This window comes from Corvus brachyrhynchos, unplaced genomic scaffold, assembly GCF_000691975.1.
Source record: "Corvus brachyrhynchos isolate BGI_N302 unplaced genomic scaffold, ASM69197v1 scaffold164, whole genome shotgun sequence".
Taxonomy (NCBI): Eukaryota; Metazoa; Chordata; class Aves; order Passeriformes; family Corvidae; genus Corvus; species Corvus brachyrhynchos.
The window spans coordinates 658,662-670,196 of record NW_008237426.1 but is presented as its reverse complement, the minus strand read 5'-3'; the positions used below and the strand labels follow the sequence as shown (position 1 = coordinate 670,196).

The 11,535-nt window shown below is 52.9% G+C and overlaps 2 protein-coding genes across 2 annotated transcripts in view; both read right to left on the bottom strand.

Moving 5' to 3' along the window:
- Positions 1–4,862, bottom strand: part of TERB2 (telomere repeat binding bouquet formation protein 2) — a 5,558-nt gene extending 696 nt beyond the window's left edge. The window contains exons 1-3 of the mRNA XM_017731107.1: positions 4,364–4,862; positions 3,000–3,145; positions 2,070–2,128 (exon numbers count right to left, since the gene is read on the bottom strand). Of these exons, the coding sequence (XP_017586596.1) occupies positions 2,070–2,128; positions 3,000–3,145; positions 4,364–4,692 (534 nt within the window). The 5' untranslated portion in view covers positions 4,693–4,862. The remainder of the gene's footprint in view (positions 1–2,069; positions 2,129–2,999; positions 3,146–4,363) is intronic.
- Positions 4,863–6,702: 1,840 nt separating this feature from the next.
- Positions 6,703–9,390, bottom strand: B2M (beta-2-microglobulin). The gene is made up of 4 exons (XM_017731108.1): positions 9,274–9,390; positions 8,837–9,115; positions 8,302–8,355; positions 6,703–7,145 (listed from the first exon to the last, which is right to left on the bottom strand). Exons 1-3 carry the CDS (start codon positions 9,341–9,343, stop codon positions 8,342–8,344), a joined length of 363 nt encoding a protein of 120 aa, XP_017586597.1. The 5' UTR covers positions 9,344–9,390; the 3' UTR covers positions 6,703–7,145; positions 8,302–8,341.
- Between the last annotated feature and the right edge of the window lie 2,145 nt (positions 9,391–11,535).

Below are 11,535 nucleotides of genomic sequence, written 5' to 3'. Positions count from 1 at the left end.
CAGAAGTGCTGGGAAGTTGCTTTGAGAGGAGAGTGGGCAGTGACATGGAGAAGGAAAACAGCAAAGGGCTGAGCTCAGCCTCTGGCAGTTGGAATCCCTGAACAGCACACTGCTGGGAGACTGGATACATCTGGGCAAGGGAGACAGTCCTTCCAGTGCTGTCCCCTTTGGGATGTCATGCTGGGAGGGACACCCAGCACAGCAATCCCAAGGAATCGGAATCATTTAGGTTGGAAAAGACCATCGAGTCCACCCAGTGACCGATCACCACCTTGTCAACCAGAGCAGAGCACAGAGTGCCATGTCCCATCATTCCTTAAACACCTTCAGGGATGGGGACTCCACCCCATTCCTGGGCAGCCCATTCCAGTGCCTAATCTCCCCTTCTGTGAAGAAATTCCATCCTGCAACCTAAACCTCTCCTGGTGCAGTGTCCTCTCATCCTGTCCCTTATTCCCTGGAAGCAGTGCCTGACCCCCACTTAGCTCCATCCTCCTGTCAGGGAGTTGTGCAGAGTCAGAAGGTCCCCTCTAAGCCTCCTTTTTTCCAGGCTGAGCTGTCCCAGCTCCCTCAGCTACTCCTGCTGCTCCACCCCTTCCCCAGCTCTGTTCCCTTCTCTGGACCTGCTCCAGCACCAGAATGTCCTTCCTGAATTGAATCAAGGGGTCCAGAACTGGACAAAGCACTTGAACTGGGGCCTCAGCAGTGCCCAGTACAGGGGAAAAATCACTTCCTGGTTCTGCTGGACACACTACTCCTGACACAGGCCAGGTGCCATCGGCACTCTTGGCCACCTGGGCTCATGTTCAGCTGCTGTTGATCAGCACTCCCAGGGCCTTTCTTGCTGTGCCACTTTCCAGCCACTCATCTCAGCTCTGCAGGGGTTATCATGGCCAAGTGCAGGACCCAGCGCTTGGCCTTGTTGACCCTCATACAAATGACCTTGGCCATCGATCCAGCCTGTCCGGGTCCCTCAGCAGAGCCTTCCTAGCCTCCAGTAGATCCACACTCGCACTCAGCTTGGTGTCATCTGTGTATCTGATAATGGTGGACTCAATCCCCTCATTCAGATCATCAGTAAAGCCACTGAACAGGACTGGGTCCAATGATCCCTGGGGGATACCACTGGTGACCGGACACAGCTGTCCAAGCTGTGGGCTGCAGTTTTCCAGGAGATGCTGTGGGAAATGGTGTCAAAGGCTTTGCTGACGTCCAGGTAGGCACATCCACAGCCTTTCCTTCATCCACCTGGCAGGTCCCCTTGTCATGAAAGGAGATCAGGTTGGTCAGGCAGGACCTGCCTCTCCTAAATTCATGCTGCCTGGGTCTGATCCCTTGGTTTTCCCGTATGTGCCGTGTGATGGCACTCAAGGTGATCTGCTCCATAACCTTCCCTGGCACACAGGTCACACTGACAGGCCTGTAGTTCCCCAGATCCTCCTTCCACCCCTTCTTGTGGGTGGGTGTCACATTGATACCTCATCATCTGGGACCTCCCCAGTAAGCCAGGACTAAGGATAAATGATGGAGCGTGGCTTGGCAAGCTCTTCCTCCAGCTCCCTCATCACCCTGGGATGGTTCCCGTCCAGGCCCATGGACTTGTGAGCATTTAAGTGGCACAGCAGGTCACTGACTGCCTCCTCCTGGATTTCTGGGGGTCCATTCTGCTCCCCGTCCCTGTCTACCAGCTCAGGGGGCTGTTTGTCCTGATATAATCAGTGTTGAAGACTGAGGCAAAGAACGTGTTAAGTACCTCAGCCTTTTCCTTGTCTTTGGTGATGGACATTCCAATAAAGAATGGAGGTTTTCTTTGGCCCTCCTTTTGTTAATATTTATAAACACATTATCCTTTACAGAGGTGGCCAGATTAAATTTTAGAGAGCTTTCACCTCTCTAATTTTCTTCTTTCTGCATCACCTAAGGACATCCTTAAACACTTCCTGAGTTGCTGGCCCCTTTTCCCAAAGGTGATACATGCTCTTTTTTCCCTGAATTCCTGTGAAAGCTCCCTGCTCAGTGCAAGCTCGTCCTTCAGCACACACACGTGTAGTACAAATTTTTCATCTTACCTGTTCTTCTAGGGCATCTGCCTTCTCCCAAATAAACCGGCCAATTTTCCTTCTGATTTCTGCCAAGAACAACAAAACCAGTGACTGTGAGAGCATCAAAGAACAGGACTGTGGCAGTCGCTGCCAGTGCAATGCCCTGCAGGTGCCTCTGGAGGCAAGCCCCAATGCAAGGTCCTGCCCCTGGGCCAGGGCAATCCCAAGCACAAATTCAGGGGGGCAAGAATGGATTGAAAGCAGCTCTGAGGAGAAGGACTTGGGGATGCTGGTGGATGAGAAACCCATGAATATGACCTGGCCACGTGTCCTGGGCTCATCCCACAGTGTGGGCAGCAGGGGAGGGGAGGATTCTGCCCCTCAGGCCTGCTCAGGAACAGCAGTGCTCCTCCAGCTCTGGGGTCCCCAATATCAGAAGGACAGGGAACTGCTGGAGACAGTCCAGAGAAGGCCATGGAGATGCTCCGAAGACTGAAGCCCTTCTGCTCTGGAGCCAGGCTGGGAGAGCTGGGGAGGTTCAGCTGGAGAAGTGAAGGTTCCAGGGACACCTCAGAGCCCCTTGCAGGGCCTAAAGGGGCTCCAGGAGAGCTGGAGAGGGACTGGGGACAAGGGCTGGAGGGACAGGACAAGGGGGAAAGGCTTCAAACCGCCAGAGGACAGGGATGGATGGGATATTGGGAAGAGATTCTTCCCTGTGAGGGTGGGGAGGCCCTGGTGTAGGTTTCCCAGAGCAGCTGTGGCTGCCCCATCCCTGGGAATGTTCAAGGTGATATGTTCTGTGATAGTAGATGGATCACACTCCCACAAGAGCCACTCCCAGGCAGAAGGAAAAGTCCCTCCCTGCAGACAAGTAACTGCCAGTTCTGGTTTGCACCAAGCCTGCACTCCTGGGGGATTTCCCTGGGAAAAAATCCCCGGACGATTTTTTTGCCTGACCTTCTTGCAGGCAGGCAGGGGGCAGGACGAAGTGGCCCAGAACCACCGAGGGCTTCTCTCCCGCGCTGGTGCTCGCCCACAGCGAGAGGTAACGGGAGTGAAAGACCGTGGCTCTGCCCTCCAAGTAACTGAGGCTCTCGTGTATGCTGGAAGAGAGAAAGAGAGCTGGTTTCCAGAGAGCCTGGAAGCAAACCATAAACCAAAACGTTTAGAGGGGTGTTGTCATTAAACCTGCTCTGATATTTTTGCCAAAAGCACCTAATTTTCTGTGATTTTCTAACTGTGAGACTCTACCAGTCACACCCCGTCACAGTCCCTGCTGCCGGCACCTCCCAGGGGCAGCCTGGAGGAAGGACAAGGGTAAACGTACTTTCAGGGATTACACGGTCCCACTCTGCTCTTGAGGCGAAACTGCTTCTTCGGGGAGGGCAAAGCCAGGATTTTTCTTTAATTACCCTTCACCACGCTGCTCCCTGCTCACACAGCTGAACAAGGAAGCGGAAGGGGAGGGTGCTCCAGCCCTCAGTGTTCTCCTTAGAGGGGAATTAAATATTGTTTGCTGGGTTTAAGGATGCATATAATGATTACATTTTTTCACAAGAAACTATCTAACTATATACATTGAATATATATTAAAAATTATCCAGAATTCCCCTGGGGGAACAGCCCAATCCGGCAGGATGTTGTTGTGAAAGGAAAGTTGTTATTCTGTGTTTCCTGGAATTCCCCTCCCTTAGCTGGAGGTGGTGACTGAAAGATTCCAAAATTCTAAGCCAGTTTTAAGCACTGGTGTGTTAAAAAGAAACTGTTTAGTCCAGCCTAGCAAAGCCTAAAAGAAACACTGCAGCTTCCTTTCCCATAAATATACTTACATGACTAAATAATGAATAAATACAATATTCACTGATATTGAGGAAGTGAGGAAGATCCTGAAGACTTTCTTATATTTGTACAAATGTTCTGTAGCCCTCTAATTTTTTATATTAAGCATTTCACCCCTTTTCCACCCATTTTTATCCCAGTGCTTCCTTTTAGCATTAATTCACATTGGATTTTTAGCACCAGGTTCTTTCCTTGTGGATTGTTTTAGATGCTGATTTTCCAGCAGGTAATTCACAGCCAGCAAGAAACCAGCACAATTAATTTAATTTGTATCACAGCAAATCCCTTCTCAACACACGGAGAGTTTTTCTCTATTCTGTCTATCTACAGCTTAGTGTGGGTGTGAGTTTCCCCAACCCCACTGGGCAAGAAGATCCTGGCAGATCCATGCCACGACTTTAAAAACACCCCCTTGACTTCTACGGGATGTCAGTATCTATGAAATACTTTCCACTAAAGACATTAAAGCCTCCTTTACCCACCTGCGGGTGTCGGGGTGGGCGGCATCGCTGCTGAAGAGGTAGTCAGCATCCAGCCAGTGGGTGATCGTCCCGCCACCGTCCGCTGCAGGGGACATGGGGTGAGGTGAGGGTGGGCATCCAGGGGCTTCCCACCTCGGGGTGACCTGGGATGGGGACAGCTGGTGGTGAGGCCGCAGGGATGGGCCCTGAAGTGAAAGCTGTGATAGCTCCCCATGGCTGTGGGACTCCCACCGCTCCCCTGAGGGCTGTTCCGGGCTTTTCCTCAGTGTGGGGGCACCTTGGACTGGCCAAACCCATGCTCTGCCCTGTTGTGTGGGTCTCAGACCCATGAAGGGGTGACAAGACTGTGCCCTCACTGCTGTGCCCTGCTAGGGAACGATGGGGCTGTGCTCCCCTCCTAATTCCCCCTGAGTGGCCACATGGCTGTGCCCCCCTCAATTCCCCGCGGATTCCTGACAGCTCGGTGCCCCGGGGCTCCCCTGAACTTCGCCGTCGCCGGGCCCCCTCACCCCAGAGACCCCGCGGGCCCGGGCTGACGCTCTGCGAGAACCAAGCGCGGTGTCCGCGGAACATGGCGGCGGGAACGGCCGTGAGGGGCTGGGGGAGGCGGGAACCGCCCTGAGGGGAAGCGGTGGTGGGAAAACCCGGCGAGAGCGAGAACGGCTGGAGCCGTGTCGAGGAGCTTTAGGCTGGATATTAGGGAAAGGTTCTGTCCCCCCCAGTGTGGCCGGGCACTGGAACATGTTCCCCAGGGCAGCCCCAAGCCTGAGAGAGCTCAAAGGGCACTTGGCCAACGCTCTGAGGCACAGAGTGGGGGTTTGGGGTGTCCTTTGCAGGGTTAGGAGTTGGACTCAATCCTTGTTCTCCTAGAAGTTTTTCTCAAAAAAACCCTTGCATTTGGCTGACTTAGGAAACTGCTTGCAGAAAAATTGCTTGTGTTTCATAAAGCACAAATGAGGCTTGTTCCATACTTCAAGCTTCCCAAGATATCCCTCAGGATACCCCATCCCCTGGGAACTGTCTCCAGCAGCAGCAGTGCAGCAACATCCCGGGTACCTCAGAACCCCAAGGATGCTGGATAAAACAGAGAAGGGATTTCTGGACATGGTCCTGAAATCCAGCTGTTAATCAGCCTCTGGTGTGGCCATGTGTTGTTCTCCCACAGACAGGGGATTTTTGAGTAAACTATCAAAATATTTAAGAACAGAAAAATCCCACAGATGCAATCAGAGCAGACTTCCCCAGTGTGGGAAGATGATGATGTGTCCTTTGGAGACAGGGTCGTTTCACATATCCTCCACAGAATCTTCAGTTTCTGCAGTCGACTCAACCCCTGACCTAATCAGGATGAAGCTCTCCTGGTGGAGTGGTGACCCAGCCATTACTCTGGTGCTCGTGAGGATAGGAAAGGTGGAGCTGAGGTGGTGGAGAGCACTTTGGTGGCCCTTCGTGATCCACAGGAGGAGGCCAGGACATGGTCCACAGCTCCTTGGGCTCACACAGCAGTTGGTGCTGCTCCACTGGGGTCTCTGGGAGAGAAGCTGAAACCTTCTCCCCTCTCCCAGGCCACCTTCTCCCACACAGGGACCCCTGCTGGGGCTGCCCAGTCCCCAGAGTGCATCTGGTGCTGCAGGCAGAGCTGTGTGGTGTGTCCTGCTGTTCTATGCTGAGTGATGGGCACTGTGCACAACCACCCTGCCACCTGTCCTGCCCTTGAACACCCCTCTGATGAACCCAAAGGGATCCCCATAATGGGGCCCTGCCCCTCAGCAACCTCCCACATGGGTGTTGGAACTGCAACAGCCTGGATTTTCCTAATCCCTAACAAAAAAAAATTGGTTATAATGAAAATAGCTACGGAACAAGATAATATCCCTCAAAAATCTGAATATACCCTAGAAGAGACATGGGATCCCCTGAGTCACCAGGAACCCTTGATCCCATACATGTGAGCCTGGTTAAATCCATTTTGATTCAGTATTCCGCAAGTGATCATTCTGATTTCTTCATAAAATAAGAGTGAGCTGATGGGAGTAGTATTGGGTTTAGGTAGTGTCATCAATCCCCCATGGTACAACAGAGGACTGGCTCCAACTGCGCTTCTCCATGGGGTCAGGCACAGAGAGAAAACCAGAACTGATACTCACCAACACACACATCTGCTTCCCCCAGGCTCAGCTTTACACCACACACTCCAAGATGCATCAGCTGGAGCTCTCCCCCTTGGAGTGGGCACCATTCCCTGCCATCACTCCTTCTGTGCCCCCAAGGTTCTTAATCCCTTTTTTAAACCTTGTGCCTTCCCTTCAGAGCCACACAGGAGCCTCCAGCCAGGCAGATACCACATCAGCAAAAAGCCTTTAATTTTCTTTTTATTGATGGAAAAGCGCTCTTGCATCTTCTCAGTGGGATAAAAAAGCACAACTGACCATCATGCCCCCAAGGCTACGTATCTGCCCACAGCCCATCAGAGCCTGTGAAATCAGCTTGGGCTGTCAAGTTACTCTGAAGAAACATGTTAAGGACTAGCAGTTTATCAAAGTATAAACATCCTGCAAAATTTGGAGCAGTGAAGAGCTACCATTGTTTTTTAAGCAGTAATGTGGGCATTTATAGCTACATGCTCAAAAAGCCTGCAGAGCTCCCTTGACGCTATGGCTAAGTGAGATTTAACAAGGCTTATTAGTGAATTTCTGAATGGAAGTTGATCATTCTTGTGGATATGATGAAGAATGGACAGAAGCTTGAGAAGACTTTGACTTGCAAGCAGATTTTCTCAGACCTGCATGGAGAGAGTGGATTGACATCAGTCACTCTAGTGACACCTTCAACTCTAATTATTTTAGGACTAAAAACCAGTTTCCTCAGAGCATTCTGACTGCAGCACCCCTGCAGAACCACCTTCCAGTGAGATTCAAGTAAAAATCCTGCAGAAACTGCTTTTTTGTCTCCTCCTTGGTGGAGTTCAGAGTTCAACAAGTCAAGAGGATCCTTGTTCTCCACCCCAGGGACCTTGTCCTGCTCTCAACTCTTTCCATGCCAGCTCAGTAAATCCTTGTTCCCAGACCACAGTGAAGTCACCCACATCCCACCTGCAGCCAGACTTGGCATCCCTCACCACAGGTGACGATGTCCCACCAACTGAAGCCATGGTGCTGCATGGGCACAGCACATTCCAAACCCTGCCTTGGGGCCAGGTTCACAACCCCACTGCCCAAAGATGAGTGACAAACCAGATGAGTGACTGTATACAACTTCTTAGAGCTCTGCAGGAACTGGGGCATTTCACATAAGGTCCTGTCAAGGTTTGTCCCAGGCACAGTTAATCATTATCCTCTAACAGGGCATGTAACTAAGATGTTTCAACCAGGGTGACATCAGCTAGGCCACAGAGTTTCTTTTCCTTATCAAGTGTTAAACTAGAATTTCCCTGTTGCTAACTCCAGATCAGTTACATGCGGACAGTTTGAAGAACTTGGCGCCCTCAGACTCCTAGACACCACTGAATTAACCCCGAAATGTTTCTGGTTTGTGCCTCATGGAGCTGCCCTGCCACAGGGTTAACCAGCCTGGCACCCAGCCTGAGGCACGGGGATCTCTGGTACAGCAACTTCCTCCTCCTCCCCTGACAGGAAACAGCACTGCAAGGCCTGAGGAGGCTTTAGGGGACCTGCGACAACTCTCTGCAGTATCTAGCTGACACAGAAACGACATGCACGGAAGGTTTTCTCCAAAGTTCTCCTTTTTTTGGAGCAAATGACTCTTGTAGGCAAGGGACGGCCAAAACCAGACCAAAACAGTGGGCAGAAAGTTTGCGTGGGGAGAGTTCTGTGGCCCAAATCAGCACTAATACGATCTACTTTTTGGGTGTGGTTGCTTCTGTTCCCCAGCTTTTCAAACCCTCCCCCCCTACAGAAATGGGTCTATGTTTCCCTTACCAGCATGGCACACAGCACCACGGATTATCCCAGACACGGCTCAGAAGTCTGGTTCTGCAGGAAAAAAGGGCAGAGCGTTAGACTTGGGGGCAGAGGGCACCCCCTCTCCCCTGTCCCCACAAGGTTCCCCCCCAGAAACAGCCCCAGTGCGGTAACCAGAGAGCTGCCCTCAGTGGTAGCTGAGGCTGGGTCACCACCATCAGCCCCGACGGCTGCATCCTTCTTTATATTCACACAACATAAAGCCAAAATTCACTGCATGACCCATCACCTTCTAGGTAAGTTCACCAAGGCAGAGATCACACGACATGGCATCACCAAATCCCTATGAATTAACACCAACGCGTGTCCCCCCTGAATCCTTCATAGGTACATATAACAGACTTTTCAGCTAAAACCAAATTAATTTTCCATCTCTAACACAAGACCTTCAAACCCCACTCCGTTACAACATCCTGCTTCCCAGGAGAAGGAACAGAGACAGCATGGATATAAAGGAGCGAGCTCCAGCATGCAGGAGGAAGGCACAGCGTACCCCATCGGTAAATCCGTGGCTCCGTCATAGTGGAATGCGCCACCCTGCAAGCGAAGGTGTCACCCCTTGTGGGGGTGAAGGGCACATAGACCAGGCGCTGGAACTGCCACTTCTCGTTGAAGGACAAGTCCCCGTACATGACGCCGGAAATGGGCTCCCCGTTCTTCAGGAGCTCGATGTCAATCTTGGGTGGGTGAAAGCCGGTGACGAAGCAGTGCAGGGTGTTCTGCTTTCCCTCCTCGGCGCGGGAACGGGCGTAGACTTCAACCTTCGGCGCCTCTGGAGAGAGGGGAGAGGACGCGTGAGAAACGGGGCTGCGGTGGGCATCGCCTCGATGCCAACGCTCGCCCACCCCCCCGGGCACAGTGACCCGGACCCGCCGGAAGCCCGCAGCCCTTAACCCCGTCAGAACCCTCCGCGCCACCCCAGGCACTCACCAGCGGCCGCCCCCAGGCCGAGCAGCGCCAGCAGCGCCAGCACGCCGAGCGCCAGCACCCCCCGCGCCATCCTCGCTGCTCGCAGTGCCGCCGTTTCCCGGAATGTCCCACCCCTGCCCGCGCTCCGCCTTTTATACCCTCCGGAGCCACCCCCAATCGCGGCGCGGAGCTTCAGCCGCATCATCAGTCTCAGGGCAGAACGGGAGCTCCGGGGTTGTGCGAGCCAGAGCGGCGCTTTCGCTTTCGGTTTTCCGCTGAGTGAGGGGAGAGACCCGGGTAGAGACCGCGGCGCGTCGGGCAACAGCGGCTGGACGTCAGCCCAGGTGGCAACGGCACCTGGTTTGGACCAGCGCCCGTCCCCTGTGCTGGGCACTGCTGCGGCCGCACCCTCCACCACAAGAAGGACACTGTGAGGGGCTGGAGCATGTCCAGGGATGGGAACGGAGCTGGGGAAGGGGCTGGAGCGCCAGGAGCAGCTGAGGGAGCTGGGGGGCACTCAATTTGGAGAAAAGGAGGCTCGGGGGAACCTTCTTTCTCTGTAACTCCCTGACAGGAGGGTGCAGCCAGGTGGGGTTGGGCTCTGCTCCCAGGGAACAAAGGACAGGACAAGAGGAAACAGCTTCAAGTAGCACCAGGGGAGGTTTAAGTTGGATCTTAGGGAAAATTTCTTCTCTGAAAGGGCTGTCCAGCCTTGCCCCAGGCTGCCAGGGCAGTAGTGGAGTCCCCATCCCTAAAGGGATTTAAAAGCCATGTGGATGTGGAACTTGGGGATATGGGTTAGTGGTGGCCTTGGCAGTGCCGGAGGAATGATTTGACTTGATGGTCACAAAGAGCTTTTCCAACCTAAATGGGGGTAAAAGCCACCTCTTGCTGAAGGTTTTGCATCCAGGGGCAGTATTACACTAACAGCCTATGGTGGAGCAAGCTGTCCACCTTCCTTTATGAACCTCTTTCAAAACCTGTGTGGAACGTCTCATTCCAGTAGCTGTGGGCTGTTGTTCGAGCATAGCACAGACTCCCTGACATAAAACATGAGAATTCCAACACCAAAAAGCCAGGTTTTCTGGTGCCTCCTCCAGAAGAACTGTGAGCACCAAAACCCAGCTAGGCTGGGAACGCCACTGAATGTCCCAGTAATGCTGCTTGGAAGGAAAATAAAGGGAAAAGAAAGGAAAGTCACTACTAGTGGGGAGAAAACAGCAGCACGGTGTAAGTACAAAAACACTGAGTCCCTTTAGGACCTGCTTTCTTAATACAACTCGTTAAAACCCAAATTAAGTTAACAAAGCATGTACGGAGAACATCCCAAAGGCAGCAGGTAAATCAGGAGAGGCCAAACAAAGGAAAACCCTGAAAACACTGTTATCAGTTCCCACTGGCCCAGCTCCTGCTGGGTTTGCTGGCTGCCCAGAGAGTGGTGCTGGGCACGCAGCTGAAAACACGCAGTGTTTTTCCAGGGTGAGATAAACAGATGCAGCTGTGGCCAGAGCCTTATCAGGGATCTCAGGGCTCTGGCAGAAATAATCCCTGAGTGCTCCATCGGTGGCGGAGTTGCTACAGGGTCACCACATCGGGAGTCACCACCCCGGTCCAGCTGACCCACGGGCGAATCTGGCTCTGCCCAAGTGGGCTCTGCCCAAGTGGACTCTGCCCTCGGCTTGGGGAGAGGATGGCAGGACATGGATCCTTTCCGTGCCCTTTGGGATGTGAATCCCTGCCAATGACTCTGCTGTAACCCACCACCTGTCAGAATTTCCCTGTAAAGAGAAGCACAACTCTTCCAAAGGATGTTTTTAAAAAGCCACAATGAATTGGTTAGAGTAGCCAAATCTTCCACTTTTGGGATATTTCTGCTTTTATTAACAGAATACTGGGAGAATTATTTGGGAGTAGGTGACGTGACCAAGGTGCTCCTGGTATTCAAGGGGATAAGGGCAGTCCACTATGCTTTGTGAGATGTAGAAATTTACAGCGTTAGTGTTGTCACCTGTGCCCGATGTCATCTACGAGAATATTCCATCCCGACAGACCACATCCCACCACTTTTCCATAACTCCTCAGAAGGATATCAGCTCTGAGAACACCATGGCAGTCAAGGAGCGACCCGAGCAGTGGGGAGAGCCGGGCTGGGGTGTTCTGTGCTCCGAGAGCCGCGGGTGGGGTCACTGACCCTCCTCATCCTCACTCCCTGGCTGCGGGGGGTCCGAGCGCGGGGGCACGGCGAGCCGAGTGCGCAGGCGCAGGGCGCCGGCTGGAGCCGGC